Source organism: Aethalodelphis obliquidens, unplaced genomic scaffold (assembly GCF_003676395.1).
Source record: "Aethalodelphis obliquidens isolate GAN/ISIS:26980383/991018 unplaced genomic scaffold, ASM367639v1 scaffold82, whole genome shotgun sequence".
NCBI lineage: Eukaryota > Metazoa > Chordata > Mammalia > Artiodactyla > Delphinidae > Aethalodelphis > Aethalodelphis obliquidens.
In genome coordinates, this window is record NW_020838026.1 from 5,436,380 (window position 1) to 5,458,459 (window position 22,080).

General features: G+C 47.6%; 1 protein-coding gene across 4 annotated transcripts in view; it reads left to right on the forward strand.

Moving 5' to 3' along the window:
* The window catches only part of ETS1 (ETS proto-oncogene 1, transcription factor), a 113,781-nt gene extending 98,670 nt beyond the window's left edge, over positions 1 to 15,111 (forward strand). For all 4 annotated transcript variants that reach the window (XM_027093004.1, XM_027093006.1, XM_027093005.1 and 1 more), the window contains 2 exons: positions 9,904 to 10,022; positions 11,293 to 15,111. In XM_027093004.1, coding sequence (XP_026948805.1) covers positions 9,904 to 10,022; positions 11,293 to 11,508 — 335 coding nt within the window. In that variant the 3' untranslated portion in view covers positions 11,509 to 15,111. The remainder of the gene's footprint in view (positions 1 to 9,903; positions 10,023 to 11,292) is intronic.
* The last annotated feature ends 6,969 nt before the right edge of the window (positions 15,112 to 22,080 follow it).

The window sequence follows — 22,080 nt, forward strand, 5'->3', positions numbered from 1 at the left end:
TCCATATTTCTAGGCTATGCGGTTTTGTCTGAGTTTTTCTCAAATTGTTGCAGATCTACAAAAAGATTTTCCAATGTATTTATAAAGAAAAAATCCATGTATAAATGGACCCATGAAGTTCAAACCCCTGTTGTTCTAGGGCCTCTGTATATCCCTCCCTCTTCTCCCTAAAGTGACTTTCGTGTGATGCTTACAGATAGGATGGCTGTCAGCACCCCGTCTGTCACTTTTATGCCTTCAGACTTCAATCCAGGTTAAGCACATGACAGGAGACCATCCAGGCTGTTTGACCACTGGGTATGTTGCAGAGGCTTCATCGTGGTGGGGTTAAGAGTATGGACTCTGGAGCCAGGCAGCCTGAGTGTGTCTTGGCTTTGCCACTGGCCAGCGGCGTGACTGTGGGCAAGCTGACATCTCTGTGCCTCAGTTTTCTCACCTGCGAAATGGTCATAATAGGAGTTCCTATCTCCTAGGATTATTGTGGGAATTCCATGAATAGCTTATGGAAAGCACCCAGCACAGTGCTAGGTCCACGGGAAGCACCCTCTAGGTGCTCATTGTTACCACTGTTTCGTATTATTCTCCAGACCTTCTGTCCTTCAATACAGTTCTACATTCTTCGAGGTCAGGGGATGATGGATTTGACTTACAGAATTCCAGTAATTCCGGGCAGTATCTTGGGGGCACAGCCAATATTTCATATCAGATTAGGTCCCTTCAGCTATTCAGCTCAACCCACATGTGTGTTGAGCTCCTACTATGTGCTAGACTCTTTCATACGCATTCTTTTTTTTTTAACTGTCTCCAGTGACCACATGAGGAAAAATCTGTTATCCTCATTGTACAAAGGAGGGAATTGAGGTTCAGAGGGGGAAGAGGTCTAGCCCAAAGTCACACGGCAAACAGCAAAGGAGAGGCCTTTCACAGGTTTTCACAACGTCAGACAATTTGTAGGAAAATATCCAACGTTAGTAGCATGTTAGTTTGGGTCTGCAGATGCCAAGGCACGATTAGACTCGGGGGAGAACATCTGAAGGACACAGTGGGAAGAGGAAGAAAGGGCAGGGGAGCCTTCAGGCTGTGCCGCAGGTAGGAAGGAGGTTTGTAGGAAGAGCCTCCAACTGCAGCTCAATTCCAAGAGAGGTGTGGCCAGGCTGATGGGACTCCTCGATCAAAGACTGGGGAGCTCTCTGTCTTGCAGGAATGGCCTCTTGTGCCCTCTGCACCATTCCTGGCTGGAGCAGCCCCAGGAAGCCTGACCTTGGTTGGGGACAGGGTGGATGGAGTCACATATGCTGCCTGTGGCCAGAGGGCCCAGCAGCATGCGGTCATGGCCCCATCATCCCTGACTGATCAGCGTGGTGTCTGGCTGGTCGTACAGCAGGACTCTAGACCGTGGTCCCGACGCTCTTGGTGGCCCATGACGGGCTTCTGGATTCAGTGCCTATTGTTGACTTTAACTTACCGAACTGCATTGTTTGCTGTGTGACTCACCTCTCCCTGAGAGATAATGAGAGTGAAAGTTGTCCTAAGGTGGGTGAATGTGAAAGTCTGAACTCGGTGAGGAAGCTGGGACTTGCTTGGCGGGAGAGGTGCTCTTAGGGCTGGGCTCCGTGGAGGTGTTTGACCTTCAGAGCTGAGATGGGTGCAGTTTCTCGTGAAGGCCCCTCGAGGCTGGGTTCTCGCTCCTTTGTTCTTTAAAGGCGTGGGTAGCGCCTTTCAGCTCATCCCATTATGGTGGAACAGAAGTGTTTCTTCTGCTGCCTCTGTGCTGCTTTTAATACCCTCTTCTGTTATTCCACCCAATCTGGCTACCATGCTTTACATTTGAGGGGTGTTCAGAAATTATTTGCTAGATAAAGGCTTGAAAAGTTATATGCTCAAATGATGGCCTAGGATCTAGTCACCTCCCCAAGAATTTGAATACGTTAACTAGTCATTTCTCGAGGGGGAAACTTGGTACGAGGGGGAAACTTTACCCCCTAGGATAAAATAAAGCTCAGATTGCATTTGAGAGCCTACTAGAAAAGGTCCAGGCTTCAGAACTCTCAAGTCCTATTTTCTAGTTCTAATCAGTGAAGACCTCCTTCTTTCTTCTTGTCACCTACATGCTTAGGAAGGCATTTTCTTTTGACATGTACATTAGTGACATAAAGCTTTTTTTTTTCCTTTCTATTTTGGTTTCTAAACAAAATTTTCACTCCGTACCCTCAAATCCAAACCTTACCCATTTCTGGTGACTTCTTAAAACTTAAATCAGTTACCTCGCAGACCTCAGGAGGAAAAGCTGTAAAGAAGCCCGCTTCCTGCCTTCAGCTTTGCTGGCTGACCATCCAAGTGTGTGTCTGAGTGGCGGATTGAACATGGTTAGGCAGAGTTCCTGGGTTTGGAGGAAAGGTGCCTGCACTCGAGTACAGGCTGCCCCTTTAAGAGAGGAAGGGTCTCCTTTCCCTGCGGCCGCTCCCACACATGTGTACTTTGATCACACGTAGGTGTAAGGAGCCCAAGCAAAAACAAGGGCCTTTCCTCCAGACACTTAAGTGTGTAACTGTCTTGTTCTCAGGCCCCAGGCAGACTCAAGTGAGCCTCACTTTCGTCTTTCGCAGGTGGGGCAGCCCGGCTGACCCATTGCCAGCCCCAGACTCACTGCCCAGACTGTCCTGGACATTAATAGCTGGACAAGACTTTCTGCTCTTCCTTCAGTTAATAGTGATGGGATCTGTTTCTAGGGCCAAACTACAGACATTTGTGGGGAATGCTGGACTCATTCTAGCTCAGCCCTACATAATTATTAGGTGGAGTGCGCTTTGGTGATGGGTATAAATGATTAGGAGGGGAAAAACGTGCACTGGGGGAAAGAGGATCTAAGTCTGTCTGTGGCCAAGATTTCCCCAAACCATAAAATGTCGGTGATACTTTCACTTGCAAAGCAGTTTGCATCTGCTCTGTCTTTTTGTGCCTGCCTACTTTGAATTAGAGCAAGAACTTCAGAGTTATCCCTCACTTTCAAAAACCTTAACCGGTTATTCTCATCTACAGTGTTTAAAACATTTTACATACTTTAACCATTTTGTCTTAGCTTCTAACTTTCTCCTTTTTCAAAGTTGCCGTATAAAAGGCCAGTTGAATTCTTGGAAGAATCATTGAATTTGATCTAGTGCTTTTGCTATTTTTTTTTTCAACTCCATCTTTTTTTTCTCTTGTTTTCCTTTTGGAAAAGTCTGCTTTTAAAAATATTTTTTTCTGTTGTTTAATTCTTCCGTTGTTGTGTTTTATTATTTTATTTTATTTTTTTGGCTGCGCCGTACAGCGTGTGGGATCCTAGTTCACTAACCAGGGATTGAACCCGTGCCCCCTGCAGTGGAAGCGCAGGTTCTTAACCACTGGACCGCCAGGGGATTCCCTGCATTGTCGTGTTTTATGTTGTTCCCAGACTGCTCTGCGCTGTGGTCAGCTCTTTACATATGTATGCATATATTTATGTTTACTTTTAATAATAGGGCCTTGATCTACATCTCTGTAAAGTAGAGAGGAGCAGGGATAACTATTTTCATTTTAGGGATAGATAAACTAAAGCCCAGAGAGGTTAACCAGCTGCGTGAGATCGCTCAGTGAATCGGGGAAGAATTGGGATCAAAGCTCTAGACGCTTGACTCCCTGTTTTGGGCGTTTCCCACCATCCTGTATATATTTTCATTTTATGCGATACTATCTGCTGTTATCGCTCTGTCAGTATGTCCAATGCCTGACATCTTTGTTTGTTTGTTTGTTTAAATTTTTTGAAATGCTTCCTCCTTTCTTTTGGTCTAACGTGTCAGAGACATGGACTTGACATTAAAAGCTGGTTTTAATTGTTCTCTAACTTGTTTCCATTGTTAAGTCCTGGCTATACCAGCAATACATAAACGCAAGGGCACGAACATGTTGCCCCTCATGACGTCCATGAGGTGTGTTTTTCAGGTGCCTGTTAGAAAGTTGTTTGTGGTTATGAGTTGAATTATTGGAACTCGTATCCCCGATTGCTGCCCTTGTGTTACTGGCCATTATAAAGGAGCGTGTGTATAGAACCTATTGATCTACAGTGATTCATTGAACCGAAGCACCTTGGCCAGTTACAGAATGTATCGTACATATACAGATTGTGCTGGGGATGAGGTGAAATTGGGTTGAGTTGAGGGCAACGGAGGGACATAACTCAGAAGAGGTGGGAAAAGGCACCTACAGGCATAAAGCCAAGCCAAAGTATGAAGCAGTCTCTACTCTTCCTTCTTTTGAAAATCCCAGTGCTCTGGATGCCAGACCAGCCAGCAGTGCATCTCGTGGCTCCTTCATCCTCAGGCAGAAGACGGTGCCGCTTCATGTTGAGTTTGGCCCAGAGGGCAAGAGACTGACAGGATGCTTTCTGTTCAATTTGTCATTAAACGTCATTTCATAAGGACTGAATGGAAACAGAGGGACTTGGAGATCTTTTGTGAATGATAATTTAGAAGGGGGTTGACAAGAAGGGGGTGATGCTTAGAGACTCCGGGGTGACCCACCACCCCCAGAGGTAGGCACTCCTGCAGTAGTCTGAAAGACAGTTCACACTTGTGAACAGATGGGTCATTTCTGGATTTGAGTGTTCTGTTTTTGCCATCATCGTTTGGCTGTGGGTAGAGACACCTGGGTGAAAGGGAGGGGCCAGTCGGTCCCGTTCCTCTGTTTTAGAACCACCTGTCAGATGTGTGCTATTGGGGCAGAGTGAACCCTGTTGCAAGGGTGACCAACCATGAGAGTTTCATAGGTTAAAATAAATGTGGTGTCCTGCCCACACTGAGGTATTTGACTTTGAGAGTCGAGCTGCAGAGATTAGATTCTCAAAGTAGCAAATGAATTCCCCAAAGGACAGGAGGTGTGGTCGTTTTTATTTTGGGGCCCATGTTGATGAAACGTAGCCTGGGAGTCACCCATATTGTTTGGCCCCAAATATAGTTTAATAGAGAGAAGCAGTTTGGGTCGCTTTTTTAAACCCTGACACCTTTCTGCAGAGGAGGGTTGTTTTGAATCATGCAGTTCAGTAAATGTTTACCGAGCACCTGTCCGAGACGAGGTCCCAGGCCTGGCATTGAACACAGAAGGGTCAATCAGACGCAGCCCAGGCTTGCAGGGAGCCAACAGCTGGAGTCACTTAACAACAAATAGCTTTTTGATAGCTGGTGTTTGTTGGTGAGGCACCATCCCAGGCTTTGGGTTACAGCAGTGAAAACACACAGTCCCCGCCCTTGGAGCATGTGTTCTAGTGGTGAGAGAGATGCAGGGAGAACAAAGCTGTCGGAGCCGGTCTTGGTGCAAGCAAAGCATGATGGGAGGCTGCCCGAGAGAGCCGCTGCCCCGGGCTCCACTCTTGTGTGTTAACCTCACGCTGGGCACAGGTGACAGAGTGAGAACTTGCAGCTGAACTGGAAAGGAAAAACTGAAGTCCCACCCTGACCCCCGTTCATGAGCAGCGAGCTCATTGCCATGGCAGGCAACCCCCAAGCCTAGAAACAGAGAAGATACCTGTACGTGGCCACACGGAAAGAATTATGATCCTGAGCCTTTCTAACATCCCATCCTAGCCCGTTGCTTTCCTTTTACCGAAGTTGCTCACTTCTTAGCCTCGGAGTGAGGGAGTAAAAAAGCAGGGGCTTTTAAATAACCATCCCTGGCTCATTGAGACGGATATGGGGATCTCCCAGTCCCCAGACAAAGAAAAGGGACATAAACAACCAAATGAGTAAGACTTGACTTGAAGCTTCGCCTTAACAAAAAAAGAGATCGTAGCCTTGGATTTGAAGTGCTTTGAGGGTCGCCTCTGGAGGGAAGCATCCTCATGTGAGACTTGCTCTGCTGGCCTGCGGTCCCTCCAGGTACCCACCTGATATTATCTCTTCTGAGATTGTGTCACAGGCTTCAGATCAGGACTGTCAGTGTTGCGCTAAGAGTTTTCCTCTTCCCCCCAGAAGCCGAGAAGAACAAAGCAGTCAGAGGAAATTCCCCACTGCGGCCAGGGAGGGGGCCGACGGCGGGGTAGGGGGTGGTGTGTGTGAGTGGGGCAGGGGCCCTCCCTCCCGCACCGCCTGGGGGAGAGACTTCCTTCTAACAGGGACCCCTCTGTTGTTGCGGTTCAGAGCTCTGAAGCATAGTTTCCCAGTGATGCCACTGGATTCCTGAAGTGTGACACCCCAGGGCAGCCTGGTGAAGGCCGCTGTTGACTGCCTCGGGGCCCCTGGACAGGGACACCATTGTGAGTCACATTTGGTGTATGAGCTCCCCCTTCCCATGACTGGCACTATTCTTAGTACCATTCTCTGCTCCCTGGGACAAAGGTCATTGGGACCACAGTCCAGTTGGGTGGGTGTGTGGGCCTGGGCCCAGAGCGGAGAGGAGGTGCCAGGAATATAGAGGAAAAGGCTTTACCACGTGAGGGCGTGTCGGAGGGAGGGCACGGGATGGAGCCCGGCCCTGAGGATTTGAACAGACCAACTCCAAGCACTGCAGAAGCAGCCCCTGGGAGAGCTCGGACCGGGAGGGCCAGCCTCAGCCATTGTTTGCACAAGTCTGGGGCTTGAGAACTTCCCTTGGGGCTGGACTTGGGTGCTGGCCAGGAGGTCAGTGTCACCAGGGACCCCAGAGCCACCTCCAAGTGCTGGCCTGTCAGGTGGCCCTGATTTCCCCTCCCAGGCCCTCCCACAACCCCGTTGTTGTGGAAACAGGCTCCCGTGTTGGACTGTCCACTGGTCCAGCCGGCGGACAAGCCGTCCTGACGCCCACATTCCTGCCCTGACCCAGCGTCTCTGGCCGGCAAAAGAACCCCACGTCCTTCCCATTTCTGTTGCCTCCACAGCCAAAAGGAGGGTCGGGGTGTCAGCAGAAGTGTACAAGAGAGGAATCTCTGGGAGGCATCACGGATCCCTTTCGTTCGGGGTCACCGTGAGCGCTTTCAGAAGGGTTAGCGGCAACTTCCAGAAAGCCCTGGGTGGGAGCCCTGCGTGCGTGGTTGGCCTGAGTGGGCTGGCTGGATTCTTCCTCAAGAACTGAGGAAGGAGCCTTGAGCCGACATCACCGCTGTTTTGACTTCGCAGCCCAGCAGAGACTCCCCATCCCAGGCCCTGTGCTTTCTTTAGGCATCTGGTTTTCGTATTGATCCTCCCCCTTCCCTTCTGTAAATAGGAAAAAAAAAGAGTTAGAGGACACCACACCTAGGACCTGGCCTCCCAGTTCCCAGATTTCAGTTTTATGTTCCTTATGAGCAAAGGAAGGCTCACAATGACGGCAAAGCGAAAACACCCACATGCAAGGGCTCACCCCGCCCTCGGCCACATCCACAGACACCAGGGGTCAGAGGCACACAGAGAACGGTCTGGAGCTGCAGGGCCTGTGTCTCGGACATCTCAGTTCAGGAAGCGGCAGCACGAGCAGTGGCAAAATAGTTCTGTCTGACGTCCCTTCCTCACGCGCCGGTCCCAGCGACGCTAATCAAAGCCCCTTCCCCACTTGATGGCCGCACGTCTCGAGGGTGGAGGACGGAGGTGGCTCTTGGACTGCCCTCCCCGGACTCGGGACGTGCTTGCTGTTCCCAGCCAATGGCCAGGACTTGCCTGGGGACAAGAATCCCCATATTTCTTTCCCTTTCCTCAGCTTGGTATAATTAGCCCCCCTTGTCTCCCCAAAGGGATTTTAAGACAAGTAGTGTGGGAGAGGTTTTAAGGTAACTGGTGGGGGGAGAAATAATGGAGTTACGTAGGCTAACAGCGACCACGAGGGGACCTGACTGGGCTGGAAGTGCTACCTGTGGCGGTGGACACCAAGGTCACTAGTGGCGGCTGTGTCTGGAGGACCGCTGGCCGCCCAGTGTCCGGGACTGCTTGCTGTGAGAAGCGGGCAAGAGAACATGTGTTTAGAAAGCCGGGTCCTTTGATCCCTGGGACCACTGCAGCCAGCGGGCAGTTTAGATGCCAGCTTCTGGGTTGGTCTTGCCTAGGGGCAATGGAGTGTCGAGATGAAGAATTTGGGGGTCAGGCTGCCTGGGTTCCAGCCACACCACTTCTGACCTGCGCGGCCTTGGGCAGGTTATATAGCCTCACAGTGGGTCAGTTTTCTCTGCTGTAAAGTGGGAGAAACGAATACGATAACAACAGCCTCCACCCATGGACTTATTGTGAGGGATAAGTAAGATGCTATAAAGCATCGCATGTTACTACGGTACATAGTAGGTACACGATAAATCATAGCTGCTGTTCATATTTTCCTTTGCCAGGTGTCTGAAAGCAACACCCCACTCTCTCTCACGTCTGTGTTATGTGGTTGACCCAGGAGAGGACCGTGAACTCCCTGGCTTATTTACATAGTTTTGGACTGTAGTGGTTGATTTTTCCTTACATGTCTCATTTCAGGGATCCTGTGAGTATCTATACTCATTCTCCACTTCTTCAGGGAACCTGTTATGTCACAAGGGCTATTATAACTGCGTTTTTCTTATTATTTTGCCACCAAAAATTCCATAGCATTTCTTAATAGAAATCTCTTTTCTTACTCCTGTCCATCCGGATGACTTCTTAGTGATTCCTCATAGGAAGTCACTTTAGGACATTACTCCAGGCAGAGGGTGGTAGCTGGTGACTATTCAACTGCTAAGAAACCTGCAAATGTGTCCGAGCTGTCCATGAACTTGTTCTTCAGCGAGGGGTAGAGACAGAGAAGGGTAAGGCTTTACCGGTGTAGCTCCTGGGACTGTTTCCTCAAACGTTAATATATTTTGTAGGCATTTGCTGAATCGTTTAATTCTAGAATTTGTGTAAGCTATTTCTTGCCAGATGGGTTTAAAGTACTCAGAGTGAGGATGAGGTAGAGATATTTCATTTTCCCTGTTGAGCCTGGGCTGTGCTGAGGAGGGACCACTAGGAAGCTGTTGCCATAGCAGTTGCTTCTCTTGGCTGTCCCAGAGCTCAAAGGAAGCTCCCAGACCAGCTGCTGTTTGCTCACAGGTGTCCATCAAGGTTACCCTGGTGCCTGGGAGTCACGGCCCGGGCAGTAGGCCCACCATTTTCTAATTGTGCCTGGAGCAACGTCACATCACTTTTCTGAGCACCTTTTTCTGTACCAGTAGAATGGAAACAGTCAGCCCAGTGTGCCTTGCCTATAAGGAGGGTAGAGAGTGGCTTTTAGGAGCAAGCAAGGTGGTGCATGTGAACATGCCTTATAGACGTGTAAGACATAACAAAAGTTTGCCCTTAGAGGTCATAAAGGACATTTCTGTTTTAGACTGAGAGGCGACGTAAAGCTTGTTTCCTATTGAATCTCAGTTTACTTTGGATCAGACAAATTTGAAACTCAGGTTGAAGATTAGAGTCTAAAAACAGTCAAGTTTTCCTGTATGAGTTAGAGCGTGCCAGGCTTTCTTCATCTACATGGACTGGGTCTTTCCTAGCCACACTGTGTCCAGATTGCTTATGGGCTCTGACTTCTGATTGGAACTGGTAAAGACATTCCTTGCTTGGTTCATACCTTGAGTACTTTGTAAGGCAAAAATAATGACTTCGTTTTTGAAGGCAAAAAAGATTATGCTGCCTTAGAATATCTCAGAGGAGCGATACAGTGTTTTCTTTCTGGAGTTTGCTTAGCAATAAAAATGGACTGACCCTTAAGTCGATCCAAATAAGGCGATCGCTCTTCTGTGTTAAGGGCTGTTTTGGTAGGAATTCTTTACCTGTTCAGTCTGTTCAAGCTCCTAGTGCCTCCTGTACCGCTTGTGCTCTGTGTTGCCTTCATTTTCCCCCGGCTGATGGGCTGAGAGAGGAGGGGTCGGGAGTGGCCCGTGATGGGCTTAGTTGCTGAGAGTGTGGAGCATCTGGTGTAATGATTCACGATGGCTTGTGTCTCCAGGCAGTGGACCAATCCAGCTGTGGCAGTTTCTTCTGGAATTACTCACCGATAAATCCTGTCAGTCTTTTATCAGCTGGACTGGAGATGGCTGGGAATTCAAGCTTTCTGACCCAGATGAGGTAAGAAGGGAGTGACTTCACAGAGTCTCCTGTTGAGGGAGGATGAGAGAGAGCTCTGGAGATGGGTTCTGTGCAGTTGATGACATTTTCTAGGGTTCAAATCCCAGCTCTGCCACCTGCTACTTGGGTGACCTCGTCTGAGCCTAAGTTTCATCATTTGGAAAATAGTGAAAATATCTACATTGGCCATTTGTTTTCCAGGATTAATTGATATGATGCCCATAAAGTGCCTGGCACCTAGTAGGCCCTTTGTAGACACAAGTTGCTTTCTCTCACTTTGCGCCCTCCCTGGTCTTGTGGCTCTGTGAATATGGAAGGGGTCTGACAATTTGAGAGGCCTTGGAAGATTGGTACAATTTTCACATTAACTTGTGTTTTCATTAACAGATGCTTTAGTGAGGGGAGGAAGAATAAATTGAGTTTGGGATTAACATATACATGCTACTATTTATAAAATAGGTAACCAAAAAAGACCTATTGTATACTACAGGCAACTCTACTCAATATTTTGTAATAACCTTTAAGGGAAAAGAATCTGAAAAAGAATATATATATATATATATATATGTATATATATATTATATATATAACATATATGTTGTATATATATATAATATATGTGTTTTATATATATATATAAAAGTGAATCATTTTGCTGTACACCTGAAACTAATACGACATTGTACTCAATTATACTTCAATACAAAAATCAAAACAAAACAAAACAAAAAAACACTTGGCGAGTGGTTGCTCTGTGCCACGCCCAGTTCTGAGGATAAAGAACAGTGAACAACAGAGACAACCTCTCCCTTCCGGCAGACATGAGGAGCCCTGTGCCCAGTACCAAAAAATGCTTCCTGTTGATGAAAGGCAGGTGTGATGGCAGCTCAGCCGTCCATCCCTTGCCTTAGATTTCATGCTTTCAAAGCAAGGACATTCTATTAATAATACAGGGTAAGAGGAGACACTATAGTGTTGCTTTTCTTTCTTTTTTTTTTAATATCAGATGCTTTAACTCCATTCCCTAGAAGTTCAGGGTCACTGTGTTTTCATCAGCTCAAAGAATCAACTTCACTGTCATCGTTGCCCAACCCTTGTAATTCAGAATTCAGAAAAGATTGGTCAGAAAAGTAACTTCTATGTACACGAATCTCTAACCCTTTCTTGAACATCGTGGGTCACCATGGACGGGTGCAGGCAAATAAACATGTACATTTGGATTATCCTGTAGATGTTTACCCCTCTTCCTTTTTTTGAAATTAAATTTCAGGTGGCCAGGAGATGGGGAAAAAGGAAAAACAAACCTAAGATGAATTATGAGAAACTGAGCCGTGGCCTTCGCTACTATTATGACAAAAACATCATCCACAAGACGGCGGGGAAACGCTATGTGTACCGTTTTGTGTGTGACCTGCAGAGCCTCCTGGGGTACACGCCTGAGGAGCTGCACGCCATGCTGGACGTCAAGCCCGACGCGGATGAGTGATGGACACCAAGGGGCCGGAGAAACTCTGCTGAGACATTTCAAAGAACAACCACGTTGGTCGGACTCTTAATTTTTAATTGTTATTCTATTTTTAATTTTCCAGAACTCATTTTTTTACATTCAGGGGTGGGAGCTAAGTAAGCTGCAGCTATAATCAATTGTGCGCCGTTGGAGGAGGAGAGCCAGGACTTGTGGGGTGGGTGGGATGGGAAATTCTTGAGCGGATTTTCAGGAGAGAGACAAGGGCCTTCTTAGAAGCTTGAAGGATCTGGCTTAAGGGAGGAAGAGACTAACGTGTCCAATCATTTAAAAAAAAAAATCATCCACAAAAAAATAATGTGTCGAGTTACGGACCTATTAGCAAAAGAAATTGATGCATCAGGAGTCATGAGACTAATAAAAGGCCATTAATTTCCTTTTGTTGTTAGGTCTGGGAGGGTGAAAAAGAGGGAGGTGAGGTAAAGCCTTTTTTGGGGGGATGCACTAAAAACCAAGGACTATTTACCTTTTATTCTACTTTCCAAACAAAGGTGGACTTCAGTGGGGAGGGAACCAAAACTGTTTTTGTGTTAAAATTTGTTCTATTAAATTTTGTGCCAGTATTTTTTTTTTTTTTTTTTCTTAAAAATCGTCTTAAGCTCTCAAGTGGTCTCAGTATCGCTGTACCATGCAATCTTGTTTTTATATGCTGGCTGAGGATTCTGTCACAGTGAAAGGAAACTGTTTATATAGACCCCACTGGAAAGATAAAGCGCTGTCCCTGAGATCGGGGATCCCAGATTCATGTGACTGATGTGTGGAGGAAAAAATAAGGCTGATTTGGGTACAAGGGAACTGTGCATGTGAATTTCACCTGTAAGTTTTTAAAAATTGTGATCACACCCTTCTACTTACTTGTCATTAGTGGATTCTCAGAGTCTGGACTTAACGTTGAGCTAAGCATTAAGTCTTCGAACTGAATGTATTTTGCAGCCCTGGTTTTGGACCACAGTAAATGTAGGAGCACTGTAGAAGTCATGGAAAGGGGATCGAAGGGGGAAGATGGACCTGGTTCTTTACTGGTTTTAGACCTGTAACGTACATGACTTGGAATAAAATCCGTATGCACGGGCATTACCCCTCAGGCCTTAGGAAATAAGTCCTGAATGCATGTCATTCCCAACTAACACTCTGTCCTTTCTCCTTTGTGTATTATTTCCCCAGCATCCCACATTTATTGCTTTCCCCCACTCTGTTGTTCAGTAGAGAGAGATGTACAGCTTTCTGATGGGTGAGTGAAAGAGTAACTACAGACATGACATGAGTTGGAGAGCGTCTGATAAAGCCATTTAGATGTCCTGAGTTGTAGGAGCCATGGAAATGAAGGGAGCCTGTGAATAAAATGGCTGTCTTTGGGAGAAGTGCAAGGCTTTCCTTTGAAGAGTTTAAGGCAGCTGAGTCGGGTGTCAGGTGAGACTGGGTGGGCAGGCAAGGTGCATAGCGCAGATGCTGTGAGGGCCCCGTGCTTTGGATCCGTTATTCTGGCACAGGGTAAGTGAAGGGTTAGTAATTGCAGAGGAAGGAAGACTTGAAGGGATATAGGAACTATTAGGAAAGGAGCTGGGGTGTAGGAATAAGGTGGTCCATGGGATTCAAATCTACTTTTAGTTCTCCCAAAGTTGAACTACAAACATAATCAACTGGGGTGTTGTAAAGGGTCATCTGAAAATGGAGTTTGGGGAGAGAGGACCAACATCTGACCACTAAGGAAAAGCGCCTCCTATAACTAGGATCCCCCCCAGCTTCCCCGGCTGTACAGGCGCCTGATTCAAAGGAAGGTGACAGAGGGATGGCTTTTCGAGCTTCAGTGAGGAAGGGGAAGAAATATTTAGGACGGGCTCCAGCTGAGAAACTGGAAGTACTAACTACCTTCTGGCGTAGCTTCAAGAAAGTGGATTGTTTTCTCCCAGGTCCTCTTGCAGACCCCGAACGATCAGGAACTTAGCTCTGTGATTCACGCGTTTCCTCAGACTGAGAAATCGGAGCGTCTGCTTGGAAAGCGAAGGCTGAATTCAGCCCAGCTGTGTATTTTGATCTTCTTCCGGATGCAGGTGCCTTAATGAAGCTCTCGAAATATTTTAGGAGCTGCTCAGGGAGTGTTAGGCAGAACTGTTTGGACTACATTGTTTTCTCTTAGATGATGTGATCTCTGTTGGGCACTGGCAAAGATGTGTGTACGCCTGCGTGTGTGTGCATGCGTGTGCGTGTGCGTGTGCATGTGTGTGTGTTTGCAGACGTGCAAAACTGCAGCTGAGATAATCCCGGGGCTTTCTTGTGAAGTCTTTCCGCATTTCAGTGGTGGGCGAGAGTAGGACCAAGGCCGGGCATCCGTCACTGCTTGTTTGCCACCAGGCATAAAATCACTTTCTCAACTCATCAACAACCTTTCCTTGTACAATGATGCTGAGAACTCCCCCGTGTGAGTCCTGCCGTAATTCCCTAGCAGATAAGACGTAAGCAAGTGCTTCCTCATGCCCTTCAGCTGCTTGTTTGCTCAGATGCCCTTTCTCTCTCAGTGCACCGTTTTCAGTATTTGTAGATAGTGTATGAGTTCAGACAGCTTTGTCGATCTGGCCAGATGCTTTTTCTCCTTCTGTCCAAAGGCCAGAGACCATCCCAGGAAGAGTGGTGGGTGGTTTATACACTGGAAATGTAGCAGAATTGTTGGAGTTCTGCTTTTAAAAAAAAAAACAAAACAAAAAAAAACATGTTAACTTCAGAGGAAGGATGGGCAGATCTGGTTGAGCTGGGTGAAACTCTTATTTTCCTGGAGATGCCTTAACCTGTGTTGGTTTTGGCTGTAGGGTTCAGGGTCACTTTTGTTCCCTTCTGCAGTCAGTCAGGGGAGGGACTTCCCTACACAGAGCCCTGGTTTTGTGGCTTTGGGGATTGGAGGTAGCATTCAAAGATCAGATATGCTTTTCCTCACTTTGGAGACGAACACTCTGGGTTTTAGAGCATTAACCTGCCTAATCTTCATGGTGAAAATGACACCTTCTCTTTCCTAGTCATGCTGTGCATGCTGCTTTCTCTGTTGGGGTCTATATAAATGTGTTGAACTCTTATCTACATTCCAAAGAAGTTTCGAGGAACCATAAATATATGTATACATATACATATATAAAATATATATATTAAAAGGAAATTATCTCTATCAGGAATACTGCCTCAGTTATTGAACTTTTTTTAGAATACTTTTTTTTTAAGCTCAGAAGTATAGGGGTGAAAAAGATGTTATATTGTGTTTGACTATTTTCCAACTTGTATTTTCATATAATTTATATTTTTTAAAAGCTGAAAATTTAAAAGCAAGATGAAAAAAAAAAGGAAAAGCAGGTGCTTTTTAAAACTCGGAACTGAGGTAGCTTAGAGATGTAGCGATGTAAGTTTCTATGTGTTTTTTTTTTAATGCAAAAAAATTTCTTCTGGGGAGTTTTTTGTTTGTTTATTTTAGGAGCTGGTGCTGGCACATCATCTTGCTGGAGAATTTTTTATATACTGTAGCCTGATTTCATATTGTACTTTAAACTGTGTGAGATTAAAAGCAAAGAAATTCATTCATAATGATGTGGGTTTGGCTTCAGTCTTTCCTGTCTGGTTCATGCGTGAAAGCGGGACAGATTAACCAACCAGAGACAAGCACAGGAAGGAACGCGACTCTGTCTTGCTGATCTCAACTTGCTCTACACCATTTCAGATAAAGATTTCCTAATAAAGTGAGAACTATAGTAGGAATAGGGGGAAGCGTAATGTGACATCCCAGTTAGACACAGATGGTATCATCCTTTGTGGAATGTCCCCGGCCTCATCTTACCGCATTTTGATCGCGTCTGGAGAACTAAGAGGCACATGAAGAAAATTTTTAATGACTCAACAGATAAACATTTGATTTCAACTAGGTAAAGTTCCTGATATTAACACGGGGAGTTGAACATCTTTGGTCCATGCCCAGGAGCAGCATTCTTCTCCCTCCTTCTGACATTCATTTTGTCCTGTGCCAGTGCGGACCCATCCCGTCCATCTCCTTGGCCCCAGCTCTTTCACTGGGGCGGAAAACTGGGAATGATAATATCCGTCCGAGCCCCCGGCAGCCAGTGTCATCAATCCGATCGTATTTATAGGTGCTTTGGGGAGGACGGTTTAGGAACACATCCTGCGTGGTGCTTTTCTCTTGTTGTTGGAACTGTGGAAGGTGTATGTCTTTAAAACACCAGCATTTGCAACACAAATCCCAACTCACAGCTGGAAAGAGAATTTTTGCTGAATCGTTCACAAAGAGAGCTCTGTTTTTGGAAAATCGGTTTCTTCAGGCCTGGAGCCTGAGGTTTGCTGAGTGCCCGTTAAACACCGACTGTGTGGTCCAGTGGTCAGGGAGCTGGCCTGGCCGTGAGGAGGGCTCCGGTCTACAACCCAGTCAGGCCACCGCCACTCACTGGGGCACTGTGGGGAGACGGCTGGAGGTCCTTACATTTTTCAGTCTTCAGCTGCCAACCTGGGCAAAGCCACAACTCCACGGCCAACCCGAGGCCACATCTAAGCTCTTCTCCCCCTGAATCCACAGGACACAGAGAATAGGTTCCTGCCTCAGTCTAGGATTTGGTCAGAGAACTTTCCTTCAGTGACAAGTTGCTGTTTATTCCCCCGAAGTATGTGATTCCATGCTGACCAGGTTAAAAGATACAAGATACACTGGAACGAAAACAGCTTAGGCCTCTCAAACTATGAGCTAGAGTTTAGCTGGGGAACTCTCAGACACCTAGGCTTTGGTGCTCTCTTAATGACACTGCTGGGACCACCATATTGGAGTTGGGGTGGTTGAGAGACGGTATCTTCTAAAACTCCCTCCGGATTTGGGGGAACGGGATAAGGTGAGAAGGAGATGCAGGGAAAAGAGGAATCATTCAAAAGAAGCTGGTGGTCAAAATTCTACAGAGTTTGACAGGCTTTGGGGCGGTTGTAGGATAAAGTAATGGCCCAAGCCTAGTCTGGCTCCAGACTGCTATGGCTTTGGAGCAAGCTATAGCACCCATGCTAAAAATAAATTAATAAATCATGACCAAAAATTGACCAAAAAGAGCTTACCTGTACAATGAAGTCTAACTATTTTAACCTGAAAAAGAAAGAGGATTGTGATTTGTACTTTGAGTGAAACAAGCCAGGCCGTGGAGACTGCAGGGTACACACAGGTTGACTGAGGACTGAGTCTATGCCACAGAGGTGTTCAGTGTGGCCTTCACAGTGTTGGGACTCACTTCTGCAACTCAAGTGAAGTGTCTGGCAGTAAGGCCATGGGGTGGTCTTGGAATCCTGTCATTCCCGTAAAGCAAACACCCCTGGACGCGGAGTGGAGGCTGCCCACTTCGAGATGCACGTGAGTCTCCTGTTTTGTCTGCGTGGCTCAGCTCCACACATTTACATCCCTGCCTCATTGCTGTAGAATGTGAGTTTGTCAACCCCGTGAAGGTATCTCTCCACCTCCCGTGTTTACTTGGCATGAAACTTATTTTATTCTGGAAACCAGCAGTGGAAGAGAGCACAAGAGGTCATCAGGTTCATCAGAACCATCTGACTTCTAAACCCTTGTTGTCTCCATGACGCCACGTTGCCACCCAGGAGCTCTGAAAGGTCTCCTTTGATGATGCTGGCTGATGGCTCACCCTCCATGGAAGCCACAGCCCTGGTTACTAAGAGGGATGCTTCATGCACCGAGTGTGGAACAAGGACGGTCTTCTTTCAGTAAGGAAGGCTTTTCCACTCCCACAGCCCTTTCCAACCTCTGCTTCTCCCCCGCGCTGCTCTGGGTGGTGGTTTGTGGTGCAATTTCAGTTGTACAGAGGCCTTTCTCTAGCTCACATGTAGGGCTGCTTGACCCTCCGAGGACTGGCCTGTGCCCTTTGATGGGCTTACCACTCAGCACACTGCTGGTTATCCACTGCTCTTTGGGATTCCTCCCAGTTCCAGGAATCCTCTCCAGAAACCGCAAATATCAGAAGAGAAAAGTGCTTTCTTGGCTTCTCTTGCAATGAGGCAGGGATTTAAGAAAGTCTGATAAAAGCAGGTGTTGATTGACCAGTGAACATTTTAAAAGGCTTGAAATTGAGGGGAAAAAAATCCCATTTATTGGGAATTGAGAACTTCAAATTAGCTGGGAAAGGTGGCTCTGGCCTCTCTGCCCCTTGGTCATTACCATTTCCTGTTTTACTGAATGCCCCAGCCCCTTTTGTTTTTTTTTCCATTTTCCTGGAAAATATTTCACCCTGGGAAAGCTGGTTTCATTCGATTGCCTGGGGTCCCTCAATGTGCTGATGCCCAAGGTCATGACAGGGACCCATCTGCCCGGAGCAGCGCTGGGGACTCAACAGTGGCCGGCTCTCACCAGCTGCCGGGCAGTCCCCAGAGCCTTGGTGAGTTGCTAGTCCTGTGCTTAATCTCATTTCTTTTTTTTTGCGCTACGCGGGCCTCTCACTGTTGTGGCCTCTCCCGTTGCGGAGCACAGGCTCCGGACGCGCAGGCTCAGCGGCCATGGCTCACGGGCCCAGCCGCTCCGCGGCATGTGGGATCTTCCCGGACCGGGGCACGAACCCGTGTCCCCTGCATCGGCAGGCGGACTCTCACCCACTGCGCCACAAGGGAAGCCCCCCTGTGCTTAATCTCTTATTCTGCCATCCAGGCTCTAGTGGGCTCTCGGCCATAGCATCTTTCAGAACTTTGATGTCAGGTTGGCTCTGGTCTCTCCACATGATAGCATGTGAGGGGCAAGGAGGTTTTCAGTAGCCACTTGTGAGAGCTGCCGGGGGCCAAGAGAATGCCACCACCTTCTCCCTGCCCATTCTACACTGTCCGCTCAAGACACTGGCCCTGGGCAGGAACAGGCAAATCCTGAAATTTCATTCTTGACTCTAATGCCCTTTCCTCCCAGCCCCAAACTGCTTCCTCTACTCATTAAATCTCATCCACTTTCCAGGCAAAAAAACATCCTGGCATAAAATTGATTGATTCAGAATTGATCATGACAATAATTTCTATTAGTTCTGATGGATTCCAACAGTCTGCTAAATGCCAGTGTTCAGGTTGGATCCTGGGGTGGTGGAAGGCTTATATCACTGGAATCATTCCTTTGATGTGCACCTCAGCTCTCTGGGGCCAGTATCCTGCACTTTCTCATCCGGAGTCTCCTCAGGGCGCACCCTGGGGAGTGGCTGCAGCCTGATGGCTGCTAGATGGCAGGTATTCTTTCCTTCCTGAGTTCCCTCAGGGCTCTCCAGCTCACATCCATTGCACTGGTGGCCGCAATCGCTGATGACTGCAACATCCTTTGTTTACCGACCTGGCAGGAAAGATTCCATTTCTCAGTCTGGAAGTGGTTCTGTGGAAACAGCACAGGGTGCGACGGAATCATGGTGACAGGCGAGGAGGGGAGAATGGGGAGGAGATCATTCAAGCCCTTGTGAGCCAGGTGAGAGTAAGGCGGGACCCTGAGGATCTTCCCACAGGCTAAGTCACATGACCCGATCTGTGCTTAGAAGGACTATTCTGCCTGTAGAGCAGAACAGATCAGAGGGGACAAGGATGGAGGAAGAGAGACCAGCTGGAAAACGATTTCGTTTGAAGCCTGCCAGAGTGTCAGCCGTGAGCAGATGAGCAGGGTGCTCAGGTGACAGAATCCCTGGGACTGGGTGGGTGGTGGGCTGCTGTGCGAGCACGGGGATTTGGGTGGTACCCAAAGATGACTATGACAGTCCTTGTGCTCGGTCACCATATCCCCAGTGCATGGATGTTAGATCTGGAAAGAACTTTAGAGATAAATCCAGTCCTCTCATCGTGTAGGTGAAGGGGGTTTGGGTTACTGGTCTGAGGTCCCATAGCTAACTGGTGACAGAGGCACAATTAGGTCTTAGCTCTGCTGACTCCAAGGCCAACCCTATGTATCCCGTGAAGGTTGAGGGCTTGTCCCTCCAGCACAGGCAAGAAAGAGTCCACCTCTTCCTTTCCTCCCTCCCTCCCTTCCTTCTTTCCTTCCTACCCTCCCTTCCTTCTGAGAACAAGAGCTATTTAGCTTACAAGTGGGTGTGACAGGCCTCCCCGGGTGATGACATAGGCTGTCTCCTCTCATCAGGGTGCTGATATCCATGGAGCCCTGGGCACCCGCCTCCACCCCAGGCTGAAATTGAAGAGAAAGAGGAGGTGTTGGTTTCTCTGCTCCAGTGGTCACTCCTCAGCCCGCCGGGAGCTGTCTCAGCCCCCCTTGCTTTGCAATCGCTGAGCATTATTCCCAGAATGCCATTTGGTGCGGAAGAAAGAGCAGGGGTCTGACCAGCTCTGTGACGTCTTCCCTTACTACCAGGCCACTTTACCATCTCTATATCTTGGTCTCACACCGCTTCTCTGAGACTGACAGGCTCCTGCTTTTTTTTTTTTTTTAAATCTCTCTATTGTGCCAGTTCTTGGTGACGTCTCCTCTTTCTCTCACCCATTCCCTTTATTCTCCACCTGAGTTTCCTCTCTTTGTCTCTCTTATCTTATATATCTAGAGAGGAAATGTCATAGGCTGGAGAGAAAAGGCAGTGACTTTTAAGAGTAGGGACTCTGAGGCTAAACTGCATGGCGTTAAGTCCTAGCCCTGCTGCTTTGGGGCTGTGTGACTTTGGGCAAGTTAATGAACCTCTCTGTGTCTCGATTTCTTCATCCATGAAATAAGGATAATAGTATCAACGGCACAGGATTGGTACGGTGATTGCCATTTAATATGTGCTGACGCTTGACACACAGTAAGTGTTATGTAAGGGAACCCAGTAGTAAATGAGAAACTACAGCTCGAGAAAGTCTTTTTCTCCCTTTTGGGGAACGGTTTTCTCCCCTGGATTCCTGGGACAAGGAGAAGACTTCGGCATTCAGGGTAAGGGCTCTGAAGGGGCTGTCTGCAGAGTCAGGTGTGTCTGCTCTGCCCTCCCAGGCCTCAGGACGGAAGGTTCTAGTGCCAAGGCTCCCCTGCCTGGCACGGCCAGCTTGCTGTCGCAGCTGCAGGTGGGCAGAGCACTGGCTCCAGGCTTGGAAAGGCGGACGCTGTTCTGGCCAGCTCCAGGACTCAGCGTTTTCCACTACTCTTCTCTCTGTTTGTGTTCCTCTTTGGGCTCCCCCCGCCCAGCGGGGGCTTCTGAATGACGTCCAACAGCAACGCTGGGCCGGCTCCAAGGCCTCCCCGTCTCCTCCCGTCGGCAGGCGGAGGACCCCGGGCCTGGTGGCCCCTGCACAGGGCTCTCTCGCTCACAAAGTGCCATTGTACGGGTTGGTCTGCGGGAGACAAATGATTTTGAAATTTCAAAATCAACGGCAAGTTATTTTTATCCACGGAAGGGCTGAAATGCCTTTATTTTCCATCTTGGAAAACAAACCTTAAGGGATCACTGTGCTGCAGAGAGCATCTCCATTTGCCCTGGGATTCAAGCATTTGCCAGGGAGGCTTTTGAAAGAGCGGGGCTCAGAAAAGATGAAGTCGAGAACACCAGGCCGTCGGGGCCCACGTGACCCTCCCAGGATGGGGGTCTGCTGGGCTTGGCCCAAAACCTATGGCTGGTGTGGCCTCCAAGCCCTCGAGCTTTGCTCCTGCCGATGCCTGAGCACTGACGTTGCTTATTCTTGTGCCCGCACCCCACCGACCCGCCCAGCTCTTCACAGCCTGCTTCTCTCACCCAGGCCCTCAGCCTTCAGTGAGGGGCAACTCAGGACTATCGTGTCCACTTCTTCTGGAGCAGGGGTCTCGTGGGGGAGTGCACACTCCAGGGATCGCACAGAATAAGACATGGACTATGGAAGGACTTTGATTCCTATTTCTTTTCACTCTGAAAATAGGAGACACACTTTTATTAACTACTAAGGAATATGCTTATCCACCTCGGTGCCTTTGTTCAGCCTTCTCTGGCTTCTCTGCATGCACTCAAAACTCTGCAGGCCAGGGTGGGATCACGCAACATAGAAGGGGGTCTACACTGCTGCCCCTGTTTCAGCAAATTATGGTGTTTTAAGGTTTACATTGTACGCAACGAGTAGATTTACAACCCAGAATATCTAATTTTAACCAAACGATCCTCACAACATGGACAAGGGGCTTAAAATGTTTCCTGCAATGAAATTGGATTGTAGACAATAGGAACAATTCAGGCACACGAAGACAAGAAAAAAAAAAGCCAGATTACTTCTTCAACCCGTGGAACAAATTACTTGTCATCCATATAGGGAGGTTAAGACAGCAATGATTTAATTACATTTGGCCCAAAAAAGTTTCCAAATTACCAACAGTATATTAAATATAGACTTACATTCATTGTCGTCAATAAGCATCAGTGCCCCGGGCACTAATATTATTATCAATCAATGCGAATAGATATTAGCTAGTGCATCTAATCTACAAATAAATATGCATCTATTGGAAGTGGTGCTTGAAGATATTTACTGATGGGGATATAGGGCCAGAAAAATTTTGAGATGACTGCCCTAAAAGAATATTTTCTGTGAGCCAGCAATTTTTCTGCTTAT